Genomic DNA, 20,667 nt, shown 5'->3' with positions numbered 1-20,667 from the left:
CTGTTCAGTAGAATTTCCACCAGTCAGTACTTGAGGGATTTTATTGTCTATATAATAGAATTTGAAGAGCTGCGCTGGGTTCTTTAATAACTGAGCCCTTGTGCTTTATTGTGCCGTACCGGATCTCAGCATGTCCTCACTAAATTGGAGGGGTCTTACAAAAGGAAAACACATGCTAGTGAAGAGAGTTCTTTTTGATATTGTTCATTTCAGTGGAAATAGCTGGCTGAGGTCCGTAGGTTCAAGGCGTCAGTGCCAAAATATTTCTTGGAAAAACCTTATGAATTTTGGCATGCTTCCAAATGCCGTACGTTATATTTTCTTTCTAGATTTTCCAAATAGCGCTTGGTAGAACACTCGTGTGCAGGGCCGCACTGTTGTGGATATGAACTGTTGATAGTTATGAATCAGAGAACATTCCTGCTTGCTGTAGCTTAACATGAGATTCTTAATTACATCTTCCATGGAGATTTTTTTTGTCCAATTAATCTCAAAGTAAACATTACACTCTTAATGCCACACAGCACTTTGCATCTTTTCTTGGACATTTCTGGATTATAAATTCAGTTGTGATGAAATTGTGTTTTCAGTATATGACCAATGTGTTCACAGTACCCTCCTGTGAACATGCAGCTTCCAGGTCATGTCCAGCCTGGCCCAGGTTTAGCTCTACCAAATGGCATAGTGAATTCTGGGCCTTCCTTCTGCTTACAGGTTATCACTTGGCCTAGAGACAGAAGAAATAATTTGTAGGATATCCTTGTATTTAGAATAATAAAAACTACTAAAAGAGATAACAGGTGCAGAACGAGTGAACTTCAGTGTGTCTTCTGAAGCTTTTGGGACACACCAAGGCTGCTAGTTTTAATAACTAAGACAGGATTCGGAGCATTACTGTAGCAGAGGAATTCAGAGCAGTAGAAGCAAGTCAGACCGACTGCTGCCCAGGTCTGCTATGGCTCCTGTCTGACGACAGTGAGTGATTCAGGTCATTGGGTGATCTGAATGCAGCTCTTCAGGTCTGCCTGGGTACGGTACCTGTGTCCTTTTGAAACGACTGGGGCATTTTTGCTGTTAGGTTTCTAATTAATGTATTGTAATTAAGTAGTTCCTAATTAGTTTAGTCATAAACAATGAACTGCAGTTTACTTGGTCATTTGAGCAAATTTAAACATGAGCCTTAGTCTCTTCCTTTGTTCACAGTAAATATGAGGTTGCAATTGCAATTAGTATCACTTAGACATGTATTAATGAACAAAAGAGTAATATGCATATATGTTCCTGTTAAGAATATTTTAATGAAATGAAGGAATACGGCCCCATCCACACACTCTGGTCAGCATCAGAAGAAGATATAGCAGACTCCCTAAAAGGTGTTGCCAGCTGCATCGACAAGTGTTGCAAGGCTACAGAGAAGCGAATGGCAGGGCTCTCGGAAAACCTGCTGCCGATTTTACATGAATACGTTCTCTACAGTGAAATTCTGATGGTAAGGTTTCCTTAAGGATAGGTTATGGCTGTATATAAAATTTGACTTAGTCCAGTGGCACACTCTAGAAGGGAATTTGTAACTGATGAAAATGATTTTGCAGTCCCTTTATTTTACTGTTGTTATTAAATGTGCACAGCATAGGACAGCTGTCCATTCAGGAATCTGGTTGGTCCTGTTTCCTTTGCTAATCAGGCAAGAGGTGCCCCTTCCAGATGAGAAGAGCTTGGTAGTTTTGCATGGCAGGCAGCCCTTGGTAGCTGTTCTAGAGAGTGTCTGGTTTTGCCATCTTCAGAGAACTCTGCATTGTAGCAGAGAGGTGGGAACACAAAGATTTGGGGAACAGCAGCTGAGAAAGGCATCCTCTGACACTGCTGAAATATGAACTCATCGAGTAACAGATTGTGCGGGGGAAAAGGAGTGGAGAGGTTTTTCCCTTTCTGGGAGATGTTCCTAAACTATGTTTTCTTTTTCCAGAACAGCAGGGAACTTCCAGTTCCTATGCCATTATATAAGCATGTGTTAGTCTTTGCCATAAGCTGATGCTCCCACTTCCCTTTATGTACGTATTTTTCTTACACTTGGAGAGAATGTAAAAAATCTGACTACAGAGTTGATAAACTCGGTGCCCATGGATAATCAACATAATTAAGTAACTGAAGTCAGCACGTTGTAATTCCCATTCTGCTGCCTCCAGAAAGCAGAAAATGTGTACAAACCCCTCTTTGTTTAGGTTTTGAGCAGTGCAAGCTGCAGTATGTGTTCTTGCCTTCCTGCGCGGAACCCAGCTCCCACTGCAGTGGTTTCTGAGTAGGGGCTGAGTGTTACCGGCCATGGGTAGAGCAAGACTCAAGTTAACTGAGCCTTTACTGGCACTGTGCAGAGCATTGCCAGTTTCTCAGTAAGGCTTAGCTACTGAGAGGTTAAGAATTACTGCTGCAATAAGTGCTGTCTTTAAAGCAAGCTTCACTGAAAGAGGGGCTGTACAAAATGTCCTGTATCTCACAGACCTCATTATTTACATGTACTTGCAGGTAGTTGGGGGTAGGTGCTGCTTGCTTAAAGGTCTGAAGAGATTACTGTCCTAACAATTGCAGGTCTTCTTCCTCTCCCCCACTTCCAAACTTACTTTTCAGAATTTCTAAGTCTGTCACCCATGAGTGATCCTAGCCTTCATGGTATTTGAGAAGCTGCCTGCCCATTGCCTTCTAGTGTGCAGGCTGGCTCACCCTTTCTCAGGTGTTCTCTTTTCTCCAGAGCACAGAGAGGTTTCTGTGGACAAACCCCAAAGTGACTACCTGGCTTTTCATGCACACATTGCAAGTAGCTGTTGCCCATTGCACTTTTTTTTCTGCTTGCAGTGTTATTGATGCAACGCTTGCAACACAGCATTAGCCTGTCATGAGGTCCTGTCTAGAGGAAAATCTTCCTCCACTAGCTCATTCCTGTTCTACAATTATTCCTTTCCTTTCATTCACCATGGATTTTTATTTTTCCTACAGCTTATTTCCCTCTCGCAATTTGGAGAGGGAACTACTAGTCATGCTAAAAACACAGTAGGGAGTCACAGACGAGTAAAACCTGCTTTCAGAGGTGTGTTTAACCCCTCATCACAGGGACCTTTGTGCAGTGCTGCCAAGATCACCTGCAAACGTGCAGAAGTAGGTGTGGTCAATACAATACAGTCCTTGTATTGTCCAGTCTTGGGAGTTCAGCCTTAAACTGGGGAAAGTGATGAATTCATAGCTAAAATATTTACATCTGGACTGGCTCTTTCCTGACTGACTCACAGAACAAATCTGGGGAGTGCAGAAGACTGCTGTGCCTCAGGGTACAAACTGCAGCAATAAATTGATTATGGTTCCACATACAACTATTTGAGAGTTTGGTGGCAGGGTAGCATTAAATATTACACAAAAAAAATAGCAAAAGTATAATGTGTTTTAAAAACACAGTCCCTCTGTTTACCATTAGAAGTCAGCACTTGTCTATAGTTGTAGCACATTAATATTAAAATAATTGGTTTTATCTTGTAATTTAAGGAGTGTTTGTGATAAAAGTTACCAAATAGTCATTCAAACAGTTTTAAAAGAGGCAAATGAAATAGTAAAAAAGAGAAAGCATTTGTAATATGAAGGAAAGCTGTTCCAGACATATTTGGTTTGCTTCTATGCTTGCAGCTGAACATTTTCTGCATTTATCTAACCAAAAATATTCTGAGCTATTTTAACATAGATTTATGAGCATTAGTATGTATTGCTAATCTATTACTCAGAATTGTCCAAAGTCAGGTTTACCAATTTTTTTCTAGTGAGTACCCGTCCAAAAAGAAATATTGTAAAATTATTTGAAAATTAACCTCCTAAATTATTCTATTGTGTTTGTTAAAGTGACAAGATTTCAAAGAGAACTCAGTCAAATAAGACAGCTAGAGAAGGTAGAGCTGCTTGTGCCCTGTGCTGTTTCAACATGCCCTATGCTAGAGGTGAATACTGCAAATCTCTGTAGTATATGCAGAAGAAGCAGTAAAACCAGTTGTGGCAAGGTAACGTAAAAGGTTTTGGGATTTGTAATTATGTATATCCTGCTTCTATTTTTTTTTTTTTTTTTTTTTTTTTTTTTAAGTACTAAAGCCTTGCAATGTTCCTGCAAGGTAGGCACACCTGAGTGTGCTTCTACAGATGAGGAAAATAAGGCAAAGAGAAATTTGTAAGGCTTTGTCAAGGTCATAGAGCAAATAAGCATCAGAAATGGAAAATTAATCTGTAATACTGTTCCTGTTTTATAGTTTAACAAGTAACATTCTTTCCCTTTCCTAATTATTTTTCGACATTGTGCTAAAATCCAACACATGATAAGACAGTTTTAAAGGAGGTAATAACTACATATGCTGAAAATAAGCATACATATCAATGTTAGAACATCTGTCCTTCTTATGATCATTTTATCTGATTTTTCTGAACTACATTTGGCACTTACAAAGTAATATTGAAGGTTAAAGCCACAACTTCAGTAATGCTTGGTGTACCAGTTTTAGTCATTTATTCTACTTTATATTGTAACTTTTACTCAAAGAAGATACTTTTGTTCACGAGATTTGGCAAACTCATTTTGCTGTTTTAAAATAGGAATATATAGTAAGTTGAGCTGATACTAAGTGAACTGCTGTTGCAGTTTTTCTCATACAACTAGCAATGATACTGTGTATGGCAGATTCTTGCAGCACTGGTTTTAGATTTACTAAGATTCTTGAAAAACACAAAAGATAAAAGACAGGTATTGAAAAATAATTTTTCATTATTTAAAGGTTTTTTTGGAGGAAAGTATAATGTCAAAATTATTAAATGGGATAATACTGTGATCTTGCTTAATTTATTAAATAGCCAGGTTGTTTGATGGTTTTCTGAATAGATGGCTAAAATTTGGTGCAGTTTACTTGTTTACTTCTTTTTTTTTTTTTTTTCCTCTTCTATATTAAGGGTGTTTTGAAAAGGAGAGATCAAATTCAAGGTGAGCTCGACTCCAAAGTTGATGCTTTAGCCAATAAAAAGACAGAAAAGGATCTGGTGAGTATGTACAGAAAGCTGAAATCTTCCAGGCCTTATTCTAACTGCAAAAGACAATCTCCTGAAGAAAGCCTGCCTTTTGAAGCCATGTCTTGTAGCTGGATAGCGTCTCTATAATTCTCACACTTATTTTGAAAAGGTTTGGCCTCTGTAGCTATGCGTGCTGGGCCAAGGCAATCATGAGAAAGATGCAAAACTTCAGTAGGTAAGCTACTGGGGCACAGGACTGGTAATGGTGGGCAACAACTGTGTTTTGTCATCACTGACTGTACTGCAGCTTATTTTTAGCATTTCTGTTTACTTCCACACTGGGAGTTAAAAGAAAGACTTGCTGCCGTGCTCTTGTAGCTGCTACTCCATTGATGTGGGAGAGGACATAGTTAGAGTGAACAAAGCTGTTCATTAAAATTATTAAAAATAAAAAGTTCTCATTCAGTTCTTTCAGGTTTCTGTCTTATCTGGTTGGGCCCAGGGATATTTTTTTACTTCCAGTATGACACCTTCATTCATTCTGGTGAAGTCAGACCATAGCTTGTAGTCCATGGGGGCAGGCATCCCCAAACCCATCAGTGGGGTCAGTGGGCTAATTAAAAGGAACTTCTGGGATGGGTATTGGCATTTCTAAAATTTTTGGCATGATGTTAACACAAAGTGTTATATAGTGTAAATAATATTTAGAAATGACTTAATAACTTTTTAGTACATCAAAGGAGAAACTCCTTGACATTTCAGATATTTTATATTAGGGTTGTCATAATTAGCTTTCATGTAAAGATGAGCTGTTTAGATAGTTTTTGGCACTTGAAATGCATATTTTTATTTGATTTCTTGTCACTCAGCTGAATAAATAAGAATATATTACCACTGTCTGATATCTATGATGGCTATTGGTATATTTTGTAACAGTTTGCCTCTCTGTACTGCAGTGGGACAGTAAGTAAGTATCTCTGGTTTTGTTGTTTTCCTGGAGTAGAAATTCTGTTCACTTCTATCTTATACTGTCCTCTCATTTTACTGCCTTTGAGTTCATAGAATCACAGAATGGTTTAGGTTGCAAGGAACCTTTAAAGGTCATTTAGTCCAACCCCCCTGCAAAGAGCAGGGTTCTCTAATCTCTTTGGTTCTCTGCTGCTTCTCCTGTCCTTTGTCCTTATTTTCCGTATAAAGTTTGAAGCACTTATAAAATGCATGGAGCATGGTTAGTTGGAGAAGGTCGCTAGACCTTGCATTGCACAGCATCTATTAAGAGCAATTCTTATGGGTCCCTTCCAGCCTGAGGTACTTCATGATTCTAAGAATTTATTCTTAGAAGAAAGGAGTGTTACACGTCATTGCGTAAGTTACATATGCAGCTAAGTTACATCAACTTTTTAACGTTGCATCCCTTTTAATCAGCACTTCCCATTTGAATGGTGTGTTGGCAGCCTGCTAAAGACAGTTGCATTTGCACAGAGCGACTCAGCGATGAATTGCCATTTCGTACAGCTTGTTTAGCAGCTAGTCTTACTGCTGTCCACCATAGGGAAGGGAACATTGTCTGGCAGGAGTGGTCTTTTCAGAATGTATTTCTGCTATAATCTGATGGAGTCCTCGGACAAGGTGCATGCACTGTGTTTTCCTGAACTGTTACAGAAAAAAAGGAATATTTTTCCTGTAGCATAATATTGATCATACTGTGTTGATTTGATATTGACAATAGTTTACTCCATAATGAGATGTTTGTACTTGCTTCCAGTAAAATTTTGGCATCAGTTTGCACAACCTGGTCTTTTTCACTGTTTCTGTGTTTCCAAAACTATGTGTACAGTTTTGGTTAAAGCCTTTGGACAGTGTGATTACCCAGGTGTTTAGATCTTTGCTTTATCTTTCCAACCTATTTCTTACTCATTTCAAAAAATCCTTTTTCAGAGAGCCTGATTCTCCTTGCAGTCTCATGAGAGCAGTAAAGCAGATGCCTGTTAGTCTAATCTGATCACAAAATCCTGTGTTCTCTAATTGAGTGGCAGCTGTATCCTGAAGACTTTTTCTTAATTAGAAGGTGAAGGCTTTTTCTATTAATGCTAGTTTGACCACAGAGAATGATGTGCTGCTATTTTTAACCATTCAAGTAACTTAACTTCTTAATCAGTTTTTCATTATGTTTTAATTTTTACTTTAATTTTATTTTTATTAATTTTATTTTATTGGTACTGTTATTGGAATTGGTGTCAAACGCTGAGTTTGCACATTTCTATGCCTAAGCAGAACTCCTGTAGCTTCTAATGATCTCATAGATGTCAGATTGAACTTGTCAGTGCAATCTAGTAGCCAGAAATTCTGCTGACAATGAGTGGCATGAACTCTAATCTCATTTGAAGTACATTTCCACCATAGATAAGGAATCTCAGACTGTCATTAGAGCTGATAAAAGGCTGTGAGATCGTTAGCATTGGTCACAGCAAACATTACATGATTTAACAAACAGGAGGTTATACAGCAGGAGAATGCAAAACATCCCCAAGGTCAGCACAGCTGAAGTTGGGTGGAATTGCAAATTAAACCTTATGATGTCAGGCTCATTGGCTGGGAAAGAATGTTTTCTTGACCAGTGCTTCTGCCACCAGGCTTTTAGAAAGCTGCTTGTGGTACTGCTTAAAAAAGAAAACCAAAACCTTGTCTCCCACTCCAAAAATTTAGTCCACAAAGAAGGCAGTTGTTCAGGGTATGGAAGGTTTGAAGACCATGATTTTGGATGCAGACTCTGACAGATATATCTGAGACTTTGGTGTCCTCCTGCTTATCTAGATCTTTCTTACCTCCAGAGCTCTCTTTGTAAGGATGTTGGAGTTTGTGGCTCCATCACTCCCACGCTCCATTCTGAAGGCTTACAGAGCAATGCTAGTGCATCCCTCTGTGGTTTGGGAGTTTTAACAGTTTTGGTACTGCCACTAGTGCTAATAGTAATTCTGACAAAAGCTTGGTATAATGTGCTCTGACAGAACCAGAGAAGCATTAAATGCTAACTTAAGGATTCTAGTGTTCAGGCTTGAAACTGAGTAGTAAAAAGATGAAGTGCTAAATCTATCACATTCTGAATATGTCTTATGTTTTAACTCCAGTCTGAAAAAGATTAGTATAATCAAGCTGTAGGATTAATTACTATAGCAGATAGAAATTCATGCTATCCTGCATAGTGAGATAGTGTAAAATGCTGTGTCACTTACCAGGTAATTTGGCAATTGGGCCAAGCCTCTCTGGCTGCAGGTCATACTGTTCATGTCTGTTAGCACTCTGCCCTAGCAGTGTCTGGCTCCCACCTTCCTGCCCTACCTCTGATTAGCACTCTGCTGACCTTCTCTAAGGATCACTGATGGGAGATCTAATTTATAACAGCAGCTGCCTCAGTGAGATCAATGTAAGAAAATTGATTGAGAATTGTATTTAATTTGCAGGATAAATTGTAACAATTTACACCTTGTAAATGAGGAACACACTAGGTAGGTGCTTTTGTTCAGAGCAAGCCATTCTTTGATTTCTGCTGTCATGCAGCTGAAGAGGGTGGCATTTATGTTTTTTTTCAGTTGTGAAAGAGCAGATCTTACACCTCTCTACTTGAGATGATGAAGTGTGGCATAATGCTGTCTTTAGACCTTAACTCCCAACTCTTGCCTTGATACAACACACAGTTTCTTTTGGGCTTTAGAGGATGATGTTTAAATTGCATATCCAGGCAGGGATGTAGAAAAGAGTCTGCCTGTCCACACCACGTTGTAACTACACTGTAGTTCCTAGAAAAGGCAGGACAAAAACAAACTGTAAAATAAATGCCTTAAAGATATGAAGAACAAGGTAAGGGGAAGCTACAGCCAGGACTTCTAAGTTGGAGTTCTTTACATATGTAGCCTAGCTCATTATAGGGACTCTTCTTCTTGCAAAAGCAGAAAATTAATTCAACTGCCTTTCCTACTCTAAATCATCTAAAAATATTCACTATTTTCAGTGTTCTGTGTGCATTCATTTTTGGTATTTGAAGGAAAGGCAGTTAACTTGGGACATGCCCAAGATACCAAATCCAGCTGCCTGTAATTCCTTTAAAGGCAATCTCCACACATTTAAACTTTGGCTTAACCTTTTCATATTGAATACAGTGTTGGTAGTTGAAACGACCTTTGTCCATAGTTTGATTACTGGTCTGGCTAGATAATTGAACTTGGGCTTTTCAGTAAAGTGGAAATAATATTTTGCATTTTGTTCTTGATTAGTAACCACTACTTCATTAATCTATAAGTGTGGCAAGGAAAATCAGTGTAGAAATCAAGTCTAACTAAAATGTTTATTCATCTGTGTATCATGGAATGTGGAGAAAATCCATTCAGATGAAATTTTCAGTTTTACTAGCTAAGGAGTTTTTGGATACTTTAAAAGCTGAAGGATTCTAGTATGTCACACTGAACTGGGATCCATGGTTTGTGAGTTAAGCGCTGGGCTCAGGTTCTGTGACCATTTCAGGCAGTGCTGCTTAGCTCATGTCTGATGGCAGCAGCGCTGCTGGCTGTTGCACTGGAAAACTGTCCTCCCTGGATGGTTCAAGGTGTAGGCTGCGCACTGAGACTTTCCACATCCTGCTCTGAATTTTTATGTTTCTGCATTGTGCCAATAGCGTAAGCATTCCTTGAAAATCCCGGAAGTTAATCCCAGAATCCTGAAGTTCATATCAATGAAAGCATCAGCTCTGCCTGGCCTCCCTCCTGCTGCAGACAATTGCTGTGCAGTGCCAGATGAACGTTCACTGTAGCTGCAGGTGTAGCTCATGCTGTGACTGGGTGCCAGCCAGCACTGACACAGCTAATTAGTAGATCACAATAGGTAACAAAATTATTAGGAGAACTAGAAGACTCATTAAAGAGAAAGCCTATGTCCACTTACTCATTCCCATTAGCTGAAAAGTCACTTTGTGCATCTACAGTAATTAGAAGCAAATAACATCTGTAGAGTTTCCCTCAAGGTTTTTGATCCCAGATCACTATGAAAGAGTTTCTTCTCTGCAGAAGTCCTTTGGTTTAATTTCTTTCTCTGCTTCTGCATTTCTCTCTCCCTCATATAGTCACACAGAGGTTAGTTCCCCAAGAAAAAGTGTCAAGGTGACAGGCAAGAAATCAGAAAGTTTGTGCTTTTGACTTCTGCTGTTTTCTCTCCATTCTTGTTTCTCCTGAGGTTATCAAAGGTTCTGTCAGGGTTTTCTCAGTTTTTTGGCCAAATCTAATTTGTATAGTTGATTCAGTTTCAGTAGAGCTCTCTCTATTTTCCTTTTTAGATGTATTACTATCAAATTCTACTGAAGAGTCTGTTAACTTCTCAGTCAATAAAAATATCTTCAGCAACACTAATTCTGGTCTAGAATTTGTTATTAATATGTGAGAAATTGTACAAAGTTATTAATTAACAATAAAATGTAAATGTATCCCTGAGGAATTATTTTCTCTGCTAACTTAAATACCAGCCTTGGTTCTGCAGTTCTGTTTGTCTGCACTACAATCACTTGATTTCAGTCACTTTTGAGATGGTGACTTTACTAATAGTTGTTGATGTGTACAATTCATATTTAGTTCTCAGAAGAGATTGGAAAACTTGAAGACAAAGTTGAATGTGCCAATAATGCTCTGAAAGCAGATTGGGACAGGTGGAAGCAAAACATGCAGTGTGATATGAGATCAACGTTCACCAACATGGCTGAAAATAATCTCCGTTATTATGAAGAGGTAAAACACTTTCTCACAGCAACTTTATTTTTTTCATCGATTATTTTAGTGGAGAAGTTCAGGGGTTTTCTGTAAAGAGGAATGTTTGTATTTTAGTTCAAACCCATGTTAACATCAGAATCATTTTTTGCAGGAAGAGCGAGGCAGTTATGCTTAATTTGGCATGTTTCAAGCAAAACTTACTTTATTTGTGCCTAAGTGGTTGATCCTGAGTTCATCATCAACAGAGGGCACTCTTGTTTTACTAACCACAACAATTTGGAACATATTTCTCAGTTCAATGTCAGCTGCTGTATTTCAGTTTGGAAACCTTTTGCTGTAACTGCATGAAGAAGCCCTCTGAAAAGCTCAAACTTGTGTAAATGAGGAAAACGTTTAAATGTGATGCCATTTAAGACCGTACATTCAGGAAGTCCACGCTGTTATTTCTCTAAGGAATTGTCTTTAATTAAATAATCAGACTTTACAAGGATAAAGAAGAACAATACAATTTTGAGAAGTCAATATGAAAAGCTTATTGCACTTCAAAAAATACAAATGCTGCAAGTGTATACAATTAATAAACTGAATCTTTTTATAATCGAAATGTGCTACTTTAGAAAGAAAGAAAATGGGTTGAAATTAGATTTTTATTTTCAATTCAAATGCCACAGATAATATTCTTGGTAAGAATTCCCTTTTACAAGAATATACACTAAGAAAGAGAACTTGAAAACATGTAACAAATACGTTAAGCATTCTGTGAAGGTTTTTCATGGGGAACACATTGTTGATTGAAGTGTGCATTTTGAAAATATCCCAGATGTCTTGAATTTTTAAAAGTAATTTCTCCTTATTTGAGGAAAAACATTGGAATAAACTAAGCCATCTATTAATCATGAATTAGTAATTTTGACAGATATATGTTGATATCTGTAACTTCCAGTCCTGCATTCTGAACTTTTTATGGCTTGCCCGTTAGCCAATGATAGTGTCCTGATTTTACAAATCATTTTGTTAAAACATAATTGAAAAGACAGAGCTCTCGATCATCAAGTCTAATTAATTAACATACAGTCTGTCAGATGCATGGACATTGACAATCTGTTGTTACATATTAAGATCAAAATATTTTCTGAAATCAAGCAGCAAACTTTTGGCATCCTCTTACATTTTCTTCAGTTATTGACGATCTCTGACCTCTATACCAGCAATATGTATCTTAAAATGATGCTAAATATATTAGAATATTTTGTTAATGAATGACTAGCTAAATTAAAACAAAAATAATTATTTGGCTGTCTTTCCTGTCTAGAAATACTTTTTGCTGAATTAGAATTTTAATTCAGAACGCCAAAGCTCGTACTCTACATGAAATTACTATCATTAAGTCACAAACTGCAGAAAATGGTTCAGCTATCTCTGTAACTGCCAGTGGTTTTTCTTAAACAGATTCTAAAATACTGGACAAAATGTTTATACTGAGACATTATTCTTTATCGGTGCTTTTCCTGAATATCAAGGTCTGCATAAAATATTTTTGCTGTTATATCTCGTTAGATCTAGATTTAGAAAAAAACACCTTTTACTGCAGCAGTTGCAATAATAGAAAACCTTGTGCTAACTGTATCACTCCTTTTTTGGAAAGTGAGGCTAACCAATTTTTTTTTTTGTTTTATCAGAAAATCATTATCTTAATCCTGACATTCAGAGAAATTTATAAAATTAATATTTAGATTGGAAGTTTTGATCTAAAATGTGCGTGTTTATTTGAGGCGTGTGGTTAATGCTGATGGTTAATTATTGGAGAAGTGATTACTGTCAGAGGCCCTTATATTACAAACTACAGGTGTGTAATGCGCTCCTGAAAACAGCGGAAAAAGCAGCCCTGGCATCTGCTTTCGCTGTTTGGAAGTGAAACTTCAGAAAAGGAATCTCAGAAACCTGAGAATCAGAATATTATTTTTATGCTTTCAGGAGAAAACAAAATCCTACCTTAAAGATAAGTTTGAGTCTCACTCATTCAACTCATGCACAAATACAGTGCCTGTTACAGTGTTTTTCACTTGTTCAGTCATTACTTGCATCATTAACTTTCTCTCACATGTCCAAAGTCAAATTGCTCGTTCATGTTTTTGATGCACCATTTGATGCTTACTAAGCCTCTTCTTGCTGTAGAACCCCTCATCTTATTTCTTGCCTTTTTTTTTTTTTTCCCCAAAGCATGCTCCCAGGCACCATGGATATGATTCAGTTGCCCAGCTCTTCTGTCCATCTCCTGTGAGGAATCATCTTCTGCTTTCTCACTTAGTCACTACCTGCTTCTCCTCCTTTCCACAGCTTCCCCTCCTCCCCCAGATAAACTCCTGTCCTTGCCTCTCCACAAGCAGTGTCCCATTCCCTTCTCAATGGCAGCAATTCACTGTGCTCCTCCTTATTCCCCAGTCTTGCTGACTTAATTTCCCAGGTGCACAGCCTAACCAGGGGTCATTCCTGGTAGCAGCCATTCTCTGCATCCCTTAAATGAGGGACAGACATCTGACGTTTTCTGGTGGCTTTTGCAGAAGAGAATCCAGTCCTTCAAGACTGTATAAAAGTAAAGCCAGCGTGATCAAGTACAACATAGCAGTGTACCAAAGTACACTAGAATTTCTAAAATGTTATTTCCTTTTTGTCACAATATGGGAAAGAGCATGACCTTACATTTGTTTGGATTTTTCCGTAATTGTAGTCGCCTAAGGATTCAGCTGTCAACTTGTCAAGCATCACTTAGCTAGCATAAAAGAGTTATGTCTCCCTCAAGCTGAATTAACGTTCACGTTACATGAAGTGCTACTTTAAAGTGTTACCTGTAATTATATTTCTGGATTTACTAATTAAAAACAAATAGAGATATTTCTGTAGCCTTCCAGTTTATTGACTCTCTACATTTAATATACTTGAAGAAGAAGTGTTCCTTTGTTTCTACAGCTGTGGAATCACAATCTCTTTGTCTTTCTCAATGTTGTGGTAACAAAGACACTAACTAAAGCCCAATGTTGCAAATTTACAGAGTGCTCCTATGCAGGCTTGTGAGAATAAAGGCTTTCATGTGATAATGGACAAGCTATGTTATAACACATTTAAATATAATATCATTTAGTAGCTGAGAATTACCATGACTGACCAATCATTTGGTATTCCTGTAGCTGGTCTCAAGAGTTCAGAGAGTTCTCTATTTCCTTTTCTTTGCTTCTGGAAAAGAGTTGAATACATGCTTAAGTTTCTTTGTATTCCAAAAGTCCTAAAGCCAATAACATACTCTATTCATAATGACTGTAAGCGCATTACTAAAATAGGGAGGATTTTGTGAAAGAGTATGAAAAAGTCTTAATTTTTAAGAATTCAGAACTTTACTCCTATTTCTGAAGTAAACAGCATCCATTTGTTTGCCTTACAGAGAAAAGTTCTTGAATGAAGCATGTGTTAACCTGTCGTAGTTTAGCCCCGCTCAGGGCCAAGCTATGCAGTCTCTCACTCACTCCCCCCACCCTCCAATGGGATGGAGAGGAGAACTGGTAAACAAAAGGCAGCAAAACTCATGGCTTGAGATGAAACAAAAAATAAATTTAAGAGAAATAACAGAAGAAAACAAAACAGAGATGAAAAACAAATATAGGACAATAACTCACAGTAAATCCCAATGCTCATTTTCCTCCTGAGTAGCAGGAGGCTCCCCTTACTACCCTCCTCAGTTATATACTGAGCATGATGTCCCATGGGATGGAAGAGCCCTTGGGCCAATTTGGGTAAACTTACCCCAGCTGTTAGCTAATAAGTAACCTACCCCAGCTGGGTGCCCCAGCCATAGGGGACGCCAGCTCCAGTTCTCCCAGCTCAGGTGAATGTTAACTCTATCCTAGCCAGAGGCAGGACATAACCGCATACCATTTATTTTATTCCTTTTCCCCATGCATTAGGTGTGACACTGTGGTCTGAAATAGCACATCTTAGTCCAGAAGAGTTATCTGCCCAACAGCTAAAATCACAAACTGTCCACAGGGTGGAGCTTACAGCTGAGAAAGCTGATTGTCACCAGGAGTATTTTCATTATTTAGATACAGGTATTCTGCAGAGCCCTAAAGATGCAGCATTACTAAAACCAAAACAAGACGCAGAGTTATTGGTGGTGGTGCTGTTATTATTTAGCTAGCATGTCTGAAGTGTTCCTGGTACAAATCAGCAAAACCAAACCAGGCAATGCTGAACTCTGGGTTCAAAGAGTAATAGCAATTAAACATTTACTAAACTTTTACTTTTGTTTTCTGCATGTGTTTACTATAGTCTGTAGGACATTTACAGCATCAAAGAAAGAGAAACACTTTTAATTTTTCTCAGCAAAGAACTTTCTTAACCTATTCTACTGAGAAAAAGCACCAGAATAAGTGGCTAGATTTTGCAACCCAATCCAAGGACTAGCTAGACACTATAAATCCAGCAAATATACCAGAGTTTGGTTTTCCGATGCTCATGAGGCACTCTAGCAAATACAGGAATATAGGAGTTTTTTCATAATGTATGATGATAATTAATTAGTTTTGGCATTGAAAGAACATGTTTTTTCTTGTGCATGGATAAGCATATTTTTCTCATGTCAAACTAATCCTGTTATACCTTCGCAGCATAATCAGATAAAAAGCTAACGTTATCTTTGATATAGCGAGGTTCTTGTCGGTGTTGACACAGCTTACTCTTTTCCAAAAATATAAATAATTTCCTGATTTTCTTAACTATTTCTAGCAAAATTTAGTTTATTTCTTTGACCTACATTGTTGTACAGGCATAAATTGATCCAAAAGATTAATTAGAGCAAAAAAATACTCCTACCCCATTACAGCAACTTCCTTCTAATTCCAAAGCCCTTATGCACCACTCTATCTCCTAAAAGCTGTAGAAAAATAGATGAGATTTGCTGTTTGCCCTAGAGGCCTCTGTAGTGATGTATTTAACTAGTCATTTGGTTGCGTAGCAAAAAGTTAGCTGCTCATACATGTTGATCACATCCTACCTTAGCAATGCCTGGGAATTTAGCTAACAAACTTCATGTGATTTTCAAAGGCTCCCACATGGCTGAGCCAGTTTGTCTCTGTCAATGTCGCTTCAAAGCCAGGATCCATCTTTGAACCCTCATTCACTTCAAACACAAAAATTTATTTTACATCCTTTTAGGAAGACTTTTTTATAGTGGGAATCACTATTTCTATACACTCAAGATTTTGTTTCCTTGCACCCAGAAACCATGGAAGTACTTTTATGTCTGTGTCAGACACACACAAAACTTCCTTTTCAGATTCTGCTCCAGAAAATTCCATCATAAATTATATCAACCACAGAAAACAGGGAACTGGAACAGAAGCACACATGGCATGTGACACACTGCTGCTGTTTTCATCCCTACTACACGTTCTATTTTTATATCTCCTTTTTAGTTATACAGTTCTACTATAGGAAAACCTTTATGCTGTTTTTTCCTGAAAATGATGTTGCAGAATAGATGTGTGACCTGCAGTAGTAATCAGAATATTTTAGGTAAAGGTGCCTTATTTAAGACCTTATTTAAGATCTTGCTGTTTCATTTTGTGTATTTAGGCTTTTTTATGTCTTCTGCCAGGCTTTTACAAGTAATTGGATTATGAATTTCAATCCTATGCATGTACACTTAATTTCCTGGGTTTGTTTTTTCTTTTTTTTTTTCTTTCTGTCTCCTTTGTGAAAGCTGGCTGATCCTCTCGTTAGATCTCTGTTTTCAGCTTCCCAGGAGAATGAAGTAAAATCATTCTGTAATAATGTTGAAGTATACATCACTAACAAAATGTCGTTCATGCAGTTCATGCTTCACAATATAAAAAGCTTGAGCCTAAGGCACAGAGACCTAGTTTTGTTTTGGTATGGTTAATTATAAAACTTGTCAGCTGTAGCAGCACTGTGATGTCTGACAGTGAAATGAGCCACCATTGCTTTTGCATTTTGGAAAATGTGTTCTGGTTATATAAATGAGAATAAATTACAATCTGGATAACTTGTGTAACTGAAAAAAAAATGATTTGCATCTTTGTCTCGAAGACTTCAGTAGATTCTGTCTATCTGGTTAAGCATCATATTGTGGTTGAATTTTAACATGTGCAGTTTGGCTCAGTGTTGTAAAGGTAACAGAAAGCAATTTTTACATTCCAGCCAGTGCTGATGTATGTATTTTAATTCACATTACTGAAATTACAGAATGACAAAACATAAAAAACATTTATATGGTATAAATTAAACTGTGGTTCAGAAAAAAAAAGTCAGTCATTGCCAACAAAAGACTCTTCAAGAAACAGTGATTATTTCTTGTCCCACACCTAGGATAAGCCTAGGAAAACAGATGTGCCTTGCAGCTTTCGAGGAGGGTAATCCAGGCTGAGCTCTAGCAAACAAATCTGAGTCCGCAGTGAAGACACATTGCTAGCAGCTGCCTCATTGACATTTTAAAACCAAGATGCCACCTTGCAGCTCATGCATCTCAGATAGACTCATCTGCCACAGTGTCACATAAAGTAGGGGAGAATCTAATGATCAAAACTTGAAGGCTTTATACAAAAGGTCAAAAAGACCTTTTAAGTCAGAAATCAGTTTGCAACACTTGCAGATCACTGTTCATGCTAGCACTATTTTCACCATTTCTCCCTGATTTTAAGTTTACCATTTCAAAATAACATTTCTCAAAAAAGTCAATGAAGAAAGCAGATTTCCACATGAATCTTATCCTGTTATTCCTCTCTTTTCACAGTAATTCAAACCTTAGATGTGCTCTGAACAGCTGCATAATGTGGTGTGCAAAAGCAGCAGAAGTTAGTTTGGAATTTTGTTAGCAAGATCAGAAAATAAAGATTGGGGGAGTAGATCATGGTTTCCATAGTCTAGGGAACAATATGTGAATAACAGGAACAGTCTGTAACATGTCTGGTCACAACCAAAATCCTACACAGAAACAAGCTCCCACATACTTTTTTCTTTGTGATCTCTTAGGTCAGTTGGCTGTTTTAACCTCTCACATTATCTTGCAGACCCACATCTTCTACTTTTTTATGTTTCCAGAGACATAATTGCTGCTGACTTCTGTTTGTTTTTTCTTGTTACTTTTGTTACCCATAATTTTATGGGAATCCCTGGTTCTGCATCTTTGTGTTACAATGGATTGCCCCAATTCTGATCATCGCGTATGTCTTCTTCATTTTGCTTTTTGAGCTTGTACTTTAACATTATTCATAGAATCATAGAATAGTTTGGGTTGGAAGGGACTTTTAAAGCCCATCCAGTCCAACCCTGCTGCAAGGGGCAGGAACATCTCCAACCAGATCAGGTTGCTCAGAGCCCCGTCCAACCTGGCCTTGAATGTTTCCAGGGATGTGGCATCAACCACCTCTCTGGGCAACCTGTTCCAGTGTTCCACCACTCTCAGTGTAAAAAATTTTTTCCTTATATCCAGTCTGAATCTGCCTCCCTCTATTTTAAAACCATTACCCTTTATCTTGTCACAACAGGCTCTGCTAAAGAGTTTCTCCCTGTCTTATAGGCCTCCTTGAGGTACTGGAAGATCGCTATAAGATATTTAAGGGCAGAATTTTTGAAGTCATTCATTAGAAATGTCTAATAAGGCAGAGCTGGGTGGCTGTAAGTTCAAGCAGCATGAATGCTAGTCTATTTTCAATGTCTCCTACGCAATGAGAGATGGATGCTAGGTATTTCATTGTAGCTGGGCATAGCAAATTACTGTGGCTTGAATAGCTTATGACAAAAGTTTTCACTTAGGAAATGATGCTGTTTTGAGGGTACTGATTTAATTCAAAGTTCAGATAAATGGAGTATGCTGTCCAGGTTTTAATACAAAAGAAGACATGGAAACATTCAAGGCTAGGCTGGATGAGGCTCTGAGCAACTGATCTAGTTGGGGATGTCCCTGCTCCTTTGAAGGTCCCTTCCAACTCTAACCATTCTATGATTCTATGATTTCCTGAGAAACTGCAGAAGACTTATTTATTGTGAATATTTCAGATTCTTCATTAAAAAAACCTGGTACAGCAGGTAGTAAATAAGATGCATTGTCAAGAACAATAGGTATGAGTGTATAAGTCAAAATTTTATTAGAACATTTCAATTTGAAGGAGCTTTTTTTAGTAGCATCAAAATAATGAAATTACTGCATGAATTTGCCTGCCCTGTTGTAACAACAGATTTGAAATAGTAGAAACCTGGTACTTTGGGTGACAAGCATCAACACACCGTGGGTTACCTAGTGATAGCCTTGCCATGACTTTCAACACTAATCTGTGATTAATAATGGTTTGCCAAGCTATCAACACTCATTTAAGCCAAACTGAACACAAATAATTTGGGGGTTTTATTTTATCTTTTTTTTTCATTTTCTTACCTACAGTCTTGGTGCTTCAAATAAAAAAAAAAATTGTAGAATTATAAATACATTTTTCCATGAGGAGAGAAATGCCCCTTGTTGTAAGGATGACAATTTCCCCACTGCCCCCTACCCCCTGCCGTTCTGGTCCCTTTTCTTTCCCATTACTCAGGGGGAAAATGAATTCTCTATGTGTTTAAAAAAAAAAAACTGTTTTAATTTAACTTGGAAAGAAAATTGGGTATACAATAGGAATCCACAGAGATTACAAAGTAACTGTGCCTGACAGTGTGCTTTCTATTTGGAAGGGATCTTTGCCTGTAACTAAAGGGAGAGATTAAAGAAGAGCATAATTAATGTTAGCATCTTCCATGCTAACACATACAATTACGATGCTCACACTGTGCACTTGTCATCATGTAAAAGTGACCTTTACAGCTCACTCTGCATGTTCGCCAACATTTTGCGTATCACTGAGCTGCCTGGGAAACCATACTTTGCTCTTACCATAGTCCCACAAAAGCAGCTTGTGACAATGCGTATGTATCCTGCCTTTTTTTTTTTTTTTTCCTTCTTTTTTTCCTTGGCTACCAGTTTTACAGAAATCTATCTGCTGTATTCTTATATACCTGTGATGCTGTGTTTTTTTTTTTTTCAGTGCCTTGCTACATGGGAGTCCTTCCTAGCATCTCAAACAGTGGATCTTCATGTGGAAGAAGATTCTGAAGATAGGCCTTGAGTTATATCTCTGCTTGATCTCTGCAGATCTTCATGCAGTTTCTCCCAACCAAAGAAGTGCTTTATACAAGATCAGATTCATTATTAAATTTAACTGTTTAAAATCAGTGAAATGCAGGAAACCAGCTTACTGAAAACTCAGGTATTCTAGTCCTGAAATACATTTTGGAACATGCTATATATTGCTTTATATTGCTTAGCTGTGATTTTACATATTTTTATGCAAGTGTTTGCATACAATTGTTTTCATAAATATTACATAATTTGGATATAAAGTATTTTAAATATGTAAAAATAGCTCCATTTTAATAAAAAGTTTAATAAGGAAAGCTTGTCTTCATTCTGTATTCTAGTCATTAAGAAGTATTTCGGTATTTTAGTATGCTTGTTATATTCTCTTTGTTGAGAAGTTTCTTGTACTTGTAAAATTACCTATCATAGTCTTCCAGGAGCTCTTTAGGAGTATTTTAATAGATTGTGCTAGTCACCCGATCGCAACGTGGTATGGAAAGATGCTGAACATGTTCTGTGAGATTAATGCTGCTTTCAAGTACTGTTAATTCAGCTTTCAGTTTGCAGTAGTTACGTGTCTGTTAAACATCTTCAATTTGACATTTTTAAAGGATAAAGAAAAACCTGACAGTTAGTGAAACACTGTTTCTGCAATGATGCAATGTTAGTCGCAGCACTGATCCTGCCGACACAACAGCTTCCATTTGAAATTTGCAG

At 37.6% G+C, this 20,667-nt stretch overlaps 1 protein-coding gene across 4 annotated transcripts in view; it reads left to right on the top strand.

Moving 5' to 3' along the window:
• Positions 1-20,267, top strand: part of SNX7 (sorting nexin 7) — a 30,835-nt gene extending 10,568 nt beyond the window's left edge. For 2 of the 4 annotated variants that reach the window (XM_086752909.1, XM_086752912.1), the window contains 4 exons: positions 1,290-1,489; positions 4,969-5,055; positions 10,641-10,793; positions 12,996-13,667. In XM_086752909.1, coding sequence (XP_086609035.1) covers positions 1,290-1,489; positions 4,969-5,055; positions 10,641-10,793; positions 12,996-13,226 — 671 coding nt within the window. In that variant the 3' untranslated portion in view covers positions 13,227-13,667. Of the gene's footprint in view, positions 1-1,289; positions 1,490-4,968; positions 5,056-10,640; positions 10,794-10,926; positions 13,668-19,858 lie in introns of those variants that run through there. The other 2 variants (XM_086752910.1, XM_086752911.1) reach the window with 2 other exon arrangements.
• Positions 20,268-20,667: the final 400 nt, after the last annotated feature.

This window comes from Chlamydotis macqueenii, chromosome 8, assembly GCF_036417535.1.
Source record: "Chlamydotis macqueenii isolate bChlMac1 chromosome 8, bChlMac1.mat, whole genome shotgun sequence".
Classification (NCBI taxonomy): Eukaryota; Metazoa; Chordata; class Aves; order Otidiformes; family Otididae; genus Chlamydotis; species Chlamydotis macqueenii.
The sequence above is the reverse complement of the archived record's forward strand: the minus strand, read 5'-3'. Positions and strand labels throughout refer to the sequence as shown.